Source organism: Hemitrygon akajei, chromosome 11, assembly GCF_048418815.1.
Source record: "Hemitrygon akajei chromosome 11, sHemAka1.3, whole genome shotgun sequence".
Taxonomy (NCBI): domain Eukaryota; kingdom Metazoa; phylum Chordata; class Chondrichthyes; order Myliobatiformes; family Dasyatidae; genus Hemitrygon; species Hemitrygon akajei.
Window position 1 is genome coordinate 55,595,576 of NC_133134.1, and position 14,634 is coordinate 55,610,209.

At 45.0% G+C, this 14,634-nt stretch overlaps 1 protein-coding gene across 1 annotated transcript in view; it reads left to right on the top strand.

Annotated features, from left to right (window-relative positions):
- The window catches only part of LOC140735115 (heparan sulfate glucosamine 3-O-sulfotransferase 2-like), a 120,717-nt gene extending 106,700 nt beyond the window's left edge, over positions 1 to 14,017 (top strand). The window contains 1 exon segment of the mRNA XM_073059908.1: positions 13,393 to 14,017. Within this exon segment, the coding sequence (XP_072916009.1) occupies positions 13,393 to 14,011 (619 nt within the window). The 3' untranslated portion in view covers positions 14,012 to 14,017.
- The last annotated feature ends 617 nt before the right edge of the window (positions 14,018 to 14,634 follow it).

Sequence of the window (14,634 nt, forward strand, 5' to 3'; positions counted from 1 at the left end):
GTTCCACTCTGATGAACTGCCCCATGATGCAATATTTATAGGGAGAATATTGCCTCTGATTCCATTGTCCTCTGAAGAAAGATCTCCTCAGTATTGATTCCAGCAGGACACTGCCTCATAATGATTACTTACAGGGTGCTATTACCACCTTTGAGTTGCTCTCTGATAGTTACCCCTGCTGTATGAGTGCTGGAGTGATATTGTTTCCTCTCCCTCCTTCACAACAATGGATTGCCCCTCCTCAGTTATTTTGAGCAGCATCTTGCCCCCTGCTGGATAACTTGCCAAAAGGGTTCCACAACTGCCTTTGTTCCAGCACTATATTAATGACCGTTCAGTTATTCCTTTTTAAACAGAAATACATTGCACCCGTTATTCCAACGATTTATTGCTTTGATACTCTCTGAAGGATCTGCCCTACTATATTATTCCCAGGTGAATTTGACACCTTGTTCTATTGCTCCATGTTGGACTTGCCCCTGCTGGCTCACTCTCCAATAGATTACCCATTTATTTACCTTTCCAAGAGGCATGTATCTCAGTTGTCACAGCCTCTGATGGATTAGCCCCTGCCTGTGCTGTCTCACTTTCTGATGGATATTCTGGGTTGCATGCAAGTACATTGCTCCTGCATTATTAGTTTTACTGATAAATTCCTCCCTTCAGCACGGTCTTCTGCTATACTTAATCTCTACTCAACACTGTACCACACAGCTTTGCACGTTCCTTTTTCTTTTTATCTAGGACTTGATCCCAATAACTGTTCAGAGAAGGAAGCTGTAAACATTCATTTGTGCAGCCTGTGCGCAAATGTGAAGGTCCAGGTTTGGGCAAATTGGATAATTAAGAGACAGATTATTTTTTTCTTGCTGGAAGGTGACAGCCCTCATGAAGCAGACTTCCATAGAAAATCCATGACAATCCATGCCTTTGCAAGGTGCTGAATTCTGAGAGAGCAGGTTGAAGGATTAGTTTATTTACACCACTGTCCAGTCAGTATCTGTGTCTCAGTTGCTGCAGGACTGGATGCTAATGAGAGGGTGCTGATTCACACTGTTGAGCAGTCAGTAGAGCTGCCCTGTCTCAGTCCCGGTCTGTCGCTGTGGAATTTGCGCAATCTCCTTGTAACAATCGAGGCGCAGGAACCAAGTATCTATTTTCTGTCTGTCTGTATTGTACTTTGTGTTATGGGTAATTTGTCACATGGGTCGGGGTGTGGTGGAAGCATACGAGTATAATAATGTGTTCACACTTTGTCTGAGTTCAGTTTAGACTGGTTAGAGCCAGAGAGAAGGCTGAGGAGATTTTATTTTTGTTGACCACTTAAATACGCTAAGATTGCTAACACTGAGACCATTTATTTCATAGTATCGCTAATTTTAGTTTAATAAGTTTTTTTATCATTACAAGATTTTTCATCTTTGCTGGTTTCTTAATAAAGCATCAAACTTTTTTAACTTTGGAATTGGTTATTTTGGAGTATATCATATAGAGTCAACCCTGTGCTTGGCTCTGAGTGGTTTTGGAGTCTGTCATACAGTGTTAATCCCTGTGCTTGTCTCTGAATGGTTTTGGAGTGTGTCGTACAGTGTCAATCCCTCTGCTTGTCTCTGAATGGTTTTGGAGTGTCTCATACAGTGTTAATCCCTCTGCTTGTCTCTGAATGGTTTTGGAGTGCCTCGTACAGTGTCAATCCCTGTGCTTGTCTCTGAATGGTTTTGGAGTGTGTCGTACAGTGTCAATCCCTCTGCTTGTCTCTGAGTGGTTTTGGAGTGTCTCATACAGTGTCAATCCCTGTGCTTGTCTCTGAATGGTTTTGGAGTGTGTCGTACAGTGTCAATCCCTCTGCTTGTCTCTGAATGGTTTTGGAGTGTCTCGTACAGTGTCAATCCCTGTGCTTGTCTCTGAGTGGTTTTGGAGTGTGTCGTACAGTGTCAATCCCTGTGCTTGTCTCTGAGTGGTTTTGGAGTGTGTCGTACAGTGTTAATCCCTGTGCTTGTCTCTGAATGGTTTTGGAGTGTGTCGTACAGTGTCAATCCCTGTGCTTGTCTCTGAATGGTTTTGGAGTGTCTCATACAGTGTCAATCCCTGTGCTTGTCTCTGAGTGGTTTTGGAGTGTGTCGTACAGTGTCAATCCCTGTGCTTGTCTCGGAGTGGTTTTGGAGTGTCTCATACAGTGTCAATCCCTGTGCTTGTCTCTGAGTGGTTTTGGAGTGTGTCGTACAGTATCAATCCCTGTGCTTGTCTCTGAATGGTTTTGGAGTGTCTCATACAGTGTCAATCCCTGTGGTTGTCTCTGAGTGGTTTTGGAGTGTCTCATACAGTGTCAATCCCTGTGCTTGTCTCGGAGTGGTTTTGGAGTGTCTCATACAGTGTCAATCCCTGTGCTTGTCTCTGAGTGGTTTTGGAGTGTGTCGTACAGTATCAATCAATGTGCTTGTCTCTGAATGGTTTTGGAGTGTCTCATACAGTGTTAATCCCTCTGCTTGTCTCTGAGTGGTTTTGGAGTGTCTCGTACAGTGTCAATCCCTGTGCTTGTCTCTGAATGGTTTTGGAGTGTGTCGTACAGTGTCAATCCCTGTGCTTGTCTCTGAATGGTTTTGGAGTGTGTCGTACAGTGTCAATCCCTGTGCTTGTCTCGGAGTGGTTTTGGAGTGTGTCGTACAGTGTCAATCCCTGTGCTTGTCTCTGAATGGTTTTGGAGTGTGTCGTACAGTGTTAATCCCTCTGCTTGTCTCTGAATGGTTTTGGAGTGTCTCGTACAGTGTCAATCCCTGTGCTTGTCTCGGAGTGGTTTTGGAGTGTGTCATACAGTGTCAATCCCTGTGCTTGTCTCTGAATGGTTTTGGAGTGTCTCATACAGTGTCAATCCCTGTGCTTGTCTCTGAATGGTTTTGGAGTGTGTCGTACAGTGTCAATCCCTGTGCTTGTCTCTGAATGGTTTTGGAGTGTCTCATACAGTGTCAATCCCTGTGCTTGTCTCTGAATGGTTTTGGAGTGTGTCGTACAGTGTCAATCCCTGTGCTTGTCTCTGAATGGTTTTGGAGTGTGTCGTACAGTGTCAATCCCTCTGCTTGTCTCTGAATGGTTTTGGAGTGTCTCGTACAGTGTTAATCCCTCTGCTTGTCTCTGAATGGTTTTGGAGTGCCTCGTACAGTGTCAATCCCTGTGCTTGTCTCTGAATGGTTTTGGAGTGTGTCGTACAGTGTCAATCCCTCTGCTTGTCTCTGAGTGGTTTTGGAGTGTCTCGTACAGTGTCAATCCCTGTGCTTGTCTCTGAATGGTTTTGGAGTGTGTCGTACAGTGTCAATCCCTCTGCTTGTCTCTGAATGGTTTTGGAGTGTCTCGTACAGTGTCAATCCCTGTGCTTGTCTCTGAGTGGTTTTGGAGTGTGTCGTACAGTGTCAATCCCTGTGCTTGTCTCTGAGTGGTTTAGGAGTGTGTCGTACAGTGTTAATCCCTCTGCTTGTCTCTGAATGGTTTTGGAGTGTGTCGTACAGTGTCAATCCCTCTGCTTGTCTCTGAATGGTTTTGGAGTGTCTCGTAGAGTGTCAATCCCTGTGCTTGTCTCTGAGTGGTTTTGGAGTGTGTCGTACAGTGTCAATCCCTGTGCTTGTCTCTGAGTGGTTTTGGAGTGTGTCGTACAGTGTTAATCCCTGTGCTTGTCTCTGAATGGTTTTGGAGTGTGTCGTACAGTGTCAATCCCTGTGCTTGTCTCGGAGTGGTTTTGGAGTGTGTTGTACAGTGTCAATCCCTGTGCTTGTCTCGGAGTGGTTTTGGAGTGTGTCGTACAGTATCAATCCCTGTGCTTGTCTCTGAATGGGTTTGGAGTGTCTCATACAGTGTTAATCCCTCTGCTTGTCTCTGAGTGGTTTTGGAGTGTCTCGTACAGTGTCAATCCCTGTGCTTGTCTCTGAGTGGTTTTGGAGTGTGTCGTACAGTGTCAATCCCTGTGCTTGTCTCTGAATGGTTTTGGAGTGTGTCGTACAGTGTCAATCCCTGTGCTTGTCTCTGAATGGTTTTGGAGTGTGTCGTACAGTGTCAATCCCTGTGCTTGTCTCTGAATGGTTTTGGACTGTCTCATACAGTGTCAATCCCTGTGCTTGTCTCTGAATGGTTTTGGAGTGTGTCGTACAGTGTCAATCCCTGTGCTTGTCTCTGAATGGTTTTGGAGTGTCTCATACAGTGTCAATCCCTGTGCTTGTCTCTGAATGGTTTTGGAGTGTGTCGTACAGTGTTAATCCCTGTGCTTGTCTCTGAATGGTTTTGGAGTGTGTCGTACAGTGTCAATCCCTGTGCTTGTCTCTGAATGGTTTTGGAGTGTCTCATACAGTGTCAATCCCTGTGCTTGTCTCTGAGTGGTTTTGGAGTGTGTCGTACAGTGTCAATCCCTGTGCTTGTCTCGGAGTGGTTTTGGAGTGTCTCATACAGTGTTAATCCCTCTGCTTGTCTCTGAGTGGTTTTGGAGTGACTCGTACAGTGTCAATCCCTGTGCTTGTCTCTGAATGGTTTTGGAGTGTGTCGTACAGTGTCAATCCCTGTGCTTGTCTCTGAATGGTTTTGGAGTGTGTCGTACAGTGTCAATCCCTGTGCTTGTCTCGGAGTGGTTTTGGAGTGTGTCGTACAGTGTCAATCCCTGTGCTTGTCTCTGAATGGTTTTGGAGTGTCTCATACAGTGTCAATCCCTGTGCTTGTCTCTGAATGGTTTTGGAGTGTGTCGTACAGTGTCAATCCCTGTGCTTGTCTCTGAATGGTTTTGGAGTGTCTCATACAGTGTCAATCCCTGTGCTTGTCTCTGAATGGTTTTGGAGTGTGTCGTACAGTGTCAATCCCTGTGCTTGTCTCTGAATGGTTTTGGAGTATCTCATACAGTGTCAATCCCTGTGCTTGTCTCTGAGTGGTTTTGGAGTGTGTCGTAGAGTGTCAATCCCTGTGCTTGTCTCGGAGTGGTTTTGGAGTGTCTCATACAGTGTCAATCCCTGTGCTTGTCTCTGAGTGGTTTTGGAGTGTGTCGTACAGTGTCAATCCCTGTGCTTGTCTCTGAATGGTTTTGGAGTGTCTCATACAGTGTTAATCCCTCTGCTTGTCTCTGAGTGGTTTTGGAGTGTCTCGTACAGTGTCAATCCCTGTGCTTGTCTCTGAATGGTTTTGGAGTGTGTCGTACAGTGTCAATCCCTGTGCTTGTCTCTGAATGGTTTTGGAGTGTGTCGTACAGTGTCAATCCCTGTGCTTGTCTCTGAATGGTTTTGGAGTGTCTCGTACATTGTCAATCCCTCTGCTTGTCTCTGAATGGTTTTGGAGTGTCTCGTACAGTGTTAATCCCTGTGCTTGTCTCTGAATGGTTTTGGAGTGTGTCGTACAGTGTCAATCCCTGTGCTTGTCTCTGAATGGTTTTGGAGTGTCTCGTACAGTGTCAATCCCTGTGCTTGTCTCTGAATGGTTTTGGAGTGTGTCGTACAGTGTCAATCCCTGTGCTTGTCTCTGAATGGTTTTGGAGTGTGTCGTACAGTGTCAATCCCTCTGCTTGTCTCTGAATGGTTTTGGAGTGTCTCGTACAGTGTTAATCCCTGTGCTTGTCTCTGAATGGTTTTGGAGTGTGTCGTACAGTGTCAATCCCTGTGCTTGTCTCTGAATGGTTTTGGAGTGTGTCGTACAGTGTCAATCCCTGTGCTTGTCTCTGAATGGTTTTGGAGTGTCTCATACAGTGTCAATCCCTGTGCTTGTCTCGGAGTGGTTTTGGAGTGTGTCGTACAGTGTCAATCCCTGTGCTTGTCTCTGAATGGTTTTGGAGTGTCTCATACAGTGTCAATCCCTGTGCTTGTCTCTGAGTGGTTTTGGAGTGTGTCGTACAGTGTCAATCCCTGTGCTTGTCTCGGAGTGGTTTTGGAGTGTCTCATACAGTGTCAATCCCTGTGCTTGTCTCTGAGTGGTTTTGGAGTGTGTCGTACAGTGTCAATCCCTGTGCTTGTATCGGAGTGGTTTTGGAGTGTCTCATACAGTGTTAATCCCTCTGCTTGTCTCTGAGTGGTTTTGGAGTGTGTCGTACAGTGTCAATCCCTCTGCTTGTCTCTGAATGGTTTTGGAGTGTCTCGTACAGTGTCAATCCCTGTGCTTGTCTCTGAATGGTTTTGGAGTGTGTCGTACAGTGTTAATCCCTGTGCTTGTCTCTGAATGGTTTTGGAGTGTGTCGTACAGTGTCAATCCCTGTGCTTGTCTCTGAATGGTTTTGGAGTGTGTCGTACAGTGTCAATCCCTGTGCTTGTCTCTGAATGGTTTTGGAGTGTCTCATACAGTGTCAATCCCTGTGCTTGTCTCTGAATGGTTTTGGAGTGTGTCGTACAGTGTCAATCCCTGTGCTTGTCTCTGAATGGTTTTGGAGTGTGTCGTACAGTGTCAATCCCTCTGCTTGTCTCTGAATGGTTTTGGAGTGTCTCGTACAGTGTTAATCCCTGTGCTTGTCTCTGAATGGTTTTGGAGTGTGTCGTACAGTGTCAATCCCTGTGCTTGTCTCTGAGTGGTTTTGGAGTGTGTCGTACAGTGTCAATCCCTGTGCTTGTCTCTGAATGGTTTTGGAGTGTCTCATACAGTGTCAATCCCTGTGCTTGTCTCGGAGTGGTTTTGGAGTGTGTCGTACAGTGTCAATCCCTGTGCTTGTCTCTGAATGGTTTTGGAGTGTCTCATACAGTGTCAATCCCTGTGCTTGTCTCTGAGTGGTTTTGGAGTGTGTCGTACAGTGTCAATCCCTGTGCTTGTCTCGGAGTGGTTTTGGAGTGTCTCATACAGTGTCAATCCCTGTGCTTGTCTCTGAGTGGTTTTGGAGTGTGTCGTACAGTGTCAATCCCTGTGCTTGTCTCGGAGTGGTTTTGGAGTGTCTCATACAGTGTTAATCCCTCTGCTTGTCTCTGAGTGGTTTTGGAGTGTGTCGTACAGTGTCAATCCCTCTGCTTGTCTCTGAATGGTTTTGGAGTGTCTCGTACAGTGTCAATCCCTGTGCTTGTCTCTGAATGGTTTTGGAGTGTGTCGTACAGTGTCAATCCCTGTGCTTGTCTCTGAATGGTTTTGGAGTGTCTCATACAGTGTTAATCCCTGTGCTTGTCTCTGAGCAGTTTTGGTTTGTTTTCCAGTCATCACTACACAGGGTTTCCTCCGGGTGTTCCAGTTTCCTCCACATCCCAAAGATAGGCAGGTTGATACAGTATATTCATTACTCACTGAAAGTTGCCCCAAGTGTGTTGGTGAGTGTCAGAATCAGAGGGAGTTGATGGAAACATGAGGAGAATAAAATAGTATTGAAGTGTGTAAATAGTCACTTGATAGTCAACATGGACTCCTGGGCAAAAGGGCCAGAATCCATGTTTCATGATGTATTGAGTCAACCTTTGATGCATTAGCTCATGCAATTAAACACACACAGTAGCCAGCTGTATCATGTGCATGCAAGTGGTCTTGAACGATTACAACGTGTGCAGGAATCCGTCCAATATTAAAGTAAGACTTCTTTGCCCATTCCAGCTATCTTCCAGTGCTGTCAAATGTGAATAATAACTTCAGCAAATCAGACGTGGGTTTCATTCAGCATCACTCCACATATTACACATCTGGGAACATCCAACACAGTGGAATTTGGTACCTTCAGCCTTTAAAACTTTCTTTCCTGACTAGAATTAATTATTAATTCATTCTACATCTACGGAGCTTTTTCCAAATACCATAGCATCACAGTTGGAAGATGTAACCGTTATTTCTGGGAAAAGTGAGAAGCAGCAGGCCAAGCCGATACTGTGTGTAAATACACCCATGTTGTGGGAATGTTGGGGGGGCTAAGGAGTTCGTCAGTCATGGACAACCAGGTGCCAAAATCTGAAATATCTACCAATTCCTATAATGTAAGTGGGAAAGAAGGAGGAAAGTGCATGACATGAGGAAATCTGCAGATGCTGACGAAGGGTCTCAGCCCGAAACGTCGACAGTGCTTTTCCTTATAGATGCTGCCTGGCCTGTTGCGTTCCACCAGCAGAAAGTGCATGAGATGGCACAGCTGAACAATAATTTTGCTTAGGAATATCTAGTTTCAGGAAAGATGTGAGGAGAAAGAATCGAGGGGCTAGAGTTACACAAGGTGGAAGTGTTCCTGTCGAGGTAGTCATTCACAAGAAGCCCTTCATGTCCTTGGGACAGCACTGAGAGGTTTTAATCCCGTTAGTTACTTTTTAAGAACAGTTACTGTTGAGAGGTGTCAAGTGAATTAGCTCACAATCGGTTTCAGAGCAGCAACATGATCATTTTCAGATTGCCCCGTTCTCTGATGGTTGAGAGGTAAATTGTAGCCACGGTAACAGGGCTAAAAGCCCCTTACTTTCCAAGTTTGTCCTTTTATATCGATCTGACAGGGGGGGCCGTTTAATGTCTGATCCCAGTGCCAGCACCTGTAGCCCTCCAGCACTTGCTTCCTGTTTCACTGAGCTTTGTGTTCATGTCTCTGGAGTGACCTTCCAACTGACGTTCGGCGAGCTTACCCAAGCAGAATCTTTCACCAGGAAGGTGTTAGAAACTAGATATTGGGAATATGCCCAGAGACTTAAATGTGATTGGGCTGAAAATATACTGACAGGAAAACTTTTTGTGAGATGTTAATCACATTAAACAACAAATTCTCAGGCTGAGAACAATTCCTCAGGTTACGGCCAGCAGAGGAAGAATAAGCAAGGTTGCTGTAATCCAATAGCTTCCGAAGGAAGTTAGTATCACATTTTACAGTTCAGCAGTCAAATTAAATTTGAGCTAGAAGATTCATTGAATGCTCAAACCAGCATTTGTCCTTCAGGATTTAAAAGCATGAGTGATGGTCATAAATAACATACTTAAAATGTATTGAAGAAAAAATTATCTGGTCATCTGCTTCCAAACCCATGGGTAAACCTCTCTCCATCATGACTTCTAGTCCCCACCTCCCTAAGTTAAATGTGCTCCCATATTCCATGAGCACCCTGTCTCTATTCCCTGGAAGTGGTATCATAGGTAGACAGGGTAGTAAAGGAGGTTTTTGGAACATTGCCTTCATCGGTCCAGGCAATGAGAAGCTGGCATGTTACACTGCAGTTATACAAGTCATTGGTGAGGCCACGATTGGAATATTGTGTTCACCCTGCTGTAGGAAGAGTGGCATTAAACTGGAAGGAGTGCAGAGGAGATTTACGAGGATGGTGCCAGAACTCGGGGAACTGAGAGTGGCAAGAGATTAAACAGGTTGAGACTTCTTCTTTGCAGCAAAGGAGATTGAAGGGTGATCTTACAGAGATGCATAAAATCATAACAGGCATAGATAAAGTAATATGCACAATTTCTTTACCTGTGGTTGTGGAATCAAAGACTGTAGGACATTGGCTTAAGAATAGATGGGACACATAGAACATAGAAATCTACAGCATATTACAGCCCTTTGGCCCACAACGTCGTGCCAAACATGTAACCTAGTCTAGAAACTGCCTAGAATTTCCCCAGCATATATCTCACATCTCTTGAACTCAATCCCATGGCTGAGTTCACTATACACCTTCTTAACGTGTGTCAACCTGCGCAGCAGCTTTGAGTGTCCTATCGACATGGACCCTCAGATCCTCCACACTGCCAAGAGTTTTACCATTTATATTATATTCTGTCTTCAAACTGGACCTACCAAAATGAACCACTTCACACTTATCTGGGTTGAAGTTAATCTGCCACTTCCCAGCCCAGTTCTGTATCCTGTTGATGTCCCGCTGTAACCTCTGACAACCCTCCAGACTATCTACAACATCCCCAATATTTGTGTCATCAGCAAACTTATTAACCCACACTTCTACTTCCTCATCCAGATCATTTATAAAAATCACAAAGAAGAGGGGCCCCAGAACAGATCCGTTTGGAACACCACTGGTCACCAACCTCCATGCAGAATACAAAACATCTACAACCACCCTTTGCCTTCTAGATCCACAAGCCAATTCTAGATCTGCAAAGCAAGGTCTCCTTGGACCCCATACCTCCTTACTTTCTGAAGGTGCCTTGCATCAGGAACCTTATCAAATTCCTTACTGAAAACCATATACACTACATCCACTGCTCTTCCTTCATCAATGTGTTTTGTTACATCCTCAAAGAATTCAGTCAGGCTCGTAAGGCACGACCTGTCCTTGACAAAGCCATGTTGACTAACCCTAATCAGATTGTGTCTCTCCAAATGCTCATAAATCCTGCCTCTCATGATCTTCAACAACTTGCCCACTACTGATGTTAGACTCACTGTTCTAAAATGTCCTGGGTTATCTCTACACCCTTTCTTTAACAAGGGAACAAATTTGCAATCCTCCAATGCTCCAGTACTTCTCCCATCCCTATTGATGATGCAAAGATCATCACCAGAGACTCAGCAATCTCCTCCCTTGCTTCCCATAGTACCCTGGGGTATATCTCAATCAGTCCCAGTGCCTTATCTAACTTAACACTTTTCAAAAGCTCCAGCACAATCTCTTTCTTAATCTCTATTTGCTCAAGCATTTCAGTCCATTGTAAATCATCCCCACAATTGCCAAGGTCTTTTTCCCTGGTGAATACTGAAGCAAAGTATTCATTAAGTAACTCTGCTACCTCCTCCGGCTCCATGCACGTTTCCATTATCAGACCTGATTGGTCCTAATTCTCACATTGCTCATCCTCTTGCTCTTCACATACTTGTAGAATGCCTTGGGGCTTTCCTTAATCCTGATCACCAAGGCCTTCTCATGACCCCTTCTGGCTCTTGTAATTCCGTTCTTAAGCTCCTTCCTAGCAAACTTTGTAATTTTCTAGAGCTCTAACAATACCTAGTTTTTTGGACCATATGCAAGCTCTTCTTTTCTTCTTAACTAGATTTTCTACATACTTTGTACACCATGGTTCTTTAACTGTACCATCCTATCCCTGCCTCAATGGAACATACCCACGCAGAACTCTATGCAAATATTCCCTGAATATTTGCCACATTTCTGCCATGCATTACCCTGAGCACATCTGCTCCCAGTTAATGCTCCCAAGTTCCTGCCTAATAGCATCATATTTCCCCCCACCCCAATTAAATGTTTTCCCAAATTGTATGCTCCTATCCTTCTCCAGCACTATGATGAAGGAGATAGAGTTGTGGTCACTACCTCCAAAATGCTTTCCCTCCCAGAGATCTAACACCTGACCAGGTTAATTTCCCAATACAGATCAAGTACAGCCTCTCCTCTAGTTGGCTTATCTACATATCGTGTCAGGAAAGCTTCCTGAACACACCTAACAAACTCCACCCCATCTAAACCCCTTGCACTATGGAGATCCCAATCAATATTAGGAAAGTTAAAATCTCTCATCACGATAACCCTGTTATTATTACACTGTTCCAGAATCTGCCTCCCTATCTGCTCCTTGATAATCCTGTTACTATTGGAGTCTATAAAAACAGCCAGTAGAGTTATTTCCCCTTTCCTGTTTCTGACTTCTACCCACAGAGACTCCATAGACAATCCCTCCATGACTTCCTCCTTTTCTGCAGCCATGACATTATCCCTAATTAGCAATGCCACTTCTTTTGCCTCCTTCTCTGTTCTTTCTGAAACATCTAAAGCCTGGCACACTCAGCAGCCATTCCTGCTCCTGAGACATCCAAGTCTCTGTAATGGCCACGACATCACAGTTCCACGTATTGATCCACTCTCTGAGTTCATCGACCTTGTTTATGATACTCCTTGCATTAAAATAGACACATCTCAAACCATCAGACTGAGTGCATCTTTGCTCTAACATCTGCCTATCCTTCCTCACAAACTCCCTACAGGCTGTCTCTACTTGTGCTCCAACCTCCCTATCCTCTGCCTCTTCACTTCAGTTCCCACCTCCCTGCAAATCTAGTTTAAACCCTCCCCAATAGCATTAGCAAACCTCCCCACCAGGTTATTGGCCCCCCTTGGATTCAACTGCAACCCGTCCTTTTTGTACAAATCACACCCGCTCCAGAAGAGGTCCCAATGATCCAGAAATCTGAATCCTTGCCCCCTGCTCCAATCCCTCAGCCACGCATTTATCCTTCACTTCATTCTATTCCTATACTCACTGTCTTGTGGCACAGGCAGTAATCTGGAGATTGCGATCCTGTTTCTCAGCTTCCTTCCTAACTCCCTGTATTCTGCTTTCAGGACCTCCATCATTTGTCTACCTATGTCGTTGGTACCAATACATACCACGGCCTCTGGCTGCTCACCTTCCCAATTCAGGATATTGTGGACACGCTCAGAAACATCACAAACCCTGGCACCCGGGAGGCAAACTACCATCCTTGTTTCTTTATCGAGTCCACAGAATCGCTTCTCTGTCTCGCTAACTATAGAGTCCCCTATTTCCACTGCCATCCTCTTCCTTTCCCTACCCTTCTGAGCCAGAGGGCCAGACTCAGTGACAGAGGCTGTTGTTTCCCCCCAGGTAGGTCACCCTCCCCAACAACATCAGAAGAGAAACGCCCTCTCTTCCCCCTCCTGATGGTCACCCACTTATCTGTGTCCTGTGGTCCCGGGGTGACTACCTGCCTATAGCTCGTGTCTATCAGCTTATCACTTTCCCTAACAAGCCAAAGGTCATCGAGCTGCAGGTCCAGTTCCCAAACTCCATCTCTAAGGAGCTTAAGCTCGAAGCACCTGGCACAGATGTGGCCATCAGGAAGGCTGGAAGTCTCTTGGTCATCCCACATCTGACACCCAGAACAGAAAACTAGCCTCACAGTCATACCCACTATTCTAATACACCGAGTCCCGTGAGACTCTCCTTTTTTAAAACTCTGCTCCCTGACCTGTGCGAAGCTCTCTATCTCTCTCCCCCTCTCTCTCTCTCAATTGATTGGTCCACCGATAATACGCTGAGCCCCACGAAACATGCCTTTTTTAAAACTTCTCCCCCCGACTTGTGTGAAGCTCTCTCTCTCTTCGAATCTATTGGTCTGCCAAAAGATTTAAAAGGAACCTGAGAGGCAACACTTTTTCCCCAAAGAGTGATTAGTATGCAGAATGAACCACCAAAGGTGATCGAGACAGTACATTTAAAAGCTAGTTGGACAGGTACAGAAATGGGAAATGTTTAGAGGGATATTGGAAACATGGCAAATGGGACTAGCTTAGATAAGATTCATGATCAACACAGACCATTTGGGCTGAATGGCCTGTTTCATGTTGTATGACTCCATAACTCTACTTACCTAATGAATCCTCTTCTACACAGAAGTATTTTTCTTTCAGTTTTTTTATCAGATATTTATTTTTAGCCACATTAATTTTTCTCTGCTTTATGCAACCTAGTTTGATAGATTCCAGTCGAGAGTTTCTAAATTGTGACCTATTTTACTTTTAGGAGTTTGATGCCGAAGACACTGGACGGTCAGCTTACCATGGAGAAAACACCCAGTTACTTTGTCACCAGAGAAGCTCCAAAACGAATCTTCTCCATGGCGAAGGGCACCAAGCTGGTGGTGGTGGTACGGAACCCAGTGACCAGAGCCATTTCGGATTACACCCAGACACTGTCCAAGAAACCTGAGATTCCAACCTTTGAGGTTCTGGCCTTCAAGAACAGGACCCTGGGCCTGATCGATGCCTCTTGGAGTGCCATCCGCATTGGGATCTATGCCTTACACCTGGAGAACTGGCTCCAGTTTTTTCCCCTCTCCCAGATCCATTTCGTCAGCGGGGAGAGGCTCATCATTGACCCGGCTGGAGAGATGGGAAAAGTTCAGGACTTCTTGGGCCTCAAGAGGATTGTCACAGACAAACATTTTTACTTCAACAAAACCAAGGGATTTCCGTGCCTGAAGAAACCTGAGAGCAGCAGCCTGCCAAGATGCCTCGGGAAATCCAAGGGGAGAACTCATGTCCAGATAGACTCAGATGTTATTGAGCAGCTGAAAGAATTTTATAGACCATATAATATAAAGTTTTATCAAATGGTGGGACAGGATTTTCGATGGGACTAACTGTTATCTAAATTCTAAAGTATACCTTAAAGAAATAAAGAAAATAGCATTTATAAGTCTTGTACTATACTCACCTAAGTAGTCTATTATGACACACACCATGGGACCCTAAGGTTAGATTGGGAGTTTAATGGTCTTCCACTTTCAATGAAATTTGGCAAAGCCACTTCTGCAAATAAAGCTAAGTACTGGCCAACAAAAGGGGCAGCAGCAAGGAAAAACATGGGCAACCACAAGATTAAATGCCAGGTCCACCACCAGAATAGCTGTAAATTTAAAGCAGGAAACGGGAGCAGTAGGATGTTACTGGGAAATCAGGACCAGCAGCTGGCCTGCTGCTCAGTTATCCAGTGGAGCAGCTGAAAGGAGAACCCAGAAGCATACCAGCAGCAGGCAATTGGAGAAAACCACTGGAGCAGCTACACAGGAAATCAGTTAACAGTCCAGGCCAATCATTGAGCATAGGGGCCCACCACTAAGGCAGTCAGCTAACGAGTGTAACTCCTGGAACAGCCATTGCATTAACCAACGGGGAATCTACTGAAGGGGAAACTCAGACAACTCATGACACAGTGGTATCTGACCATCTCCTTTGAAATGATATTACACCAACATGGTTGACA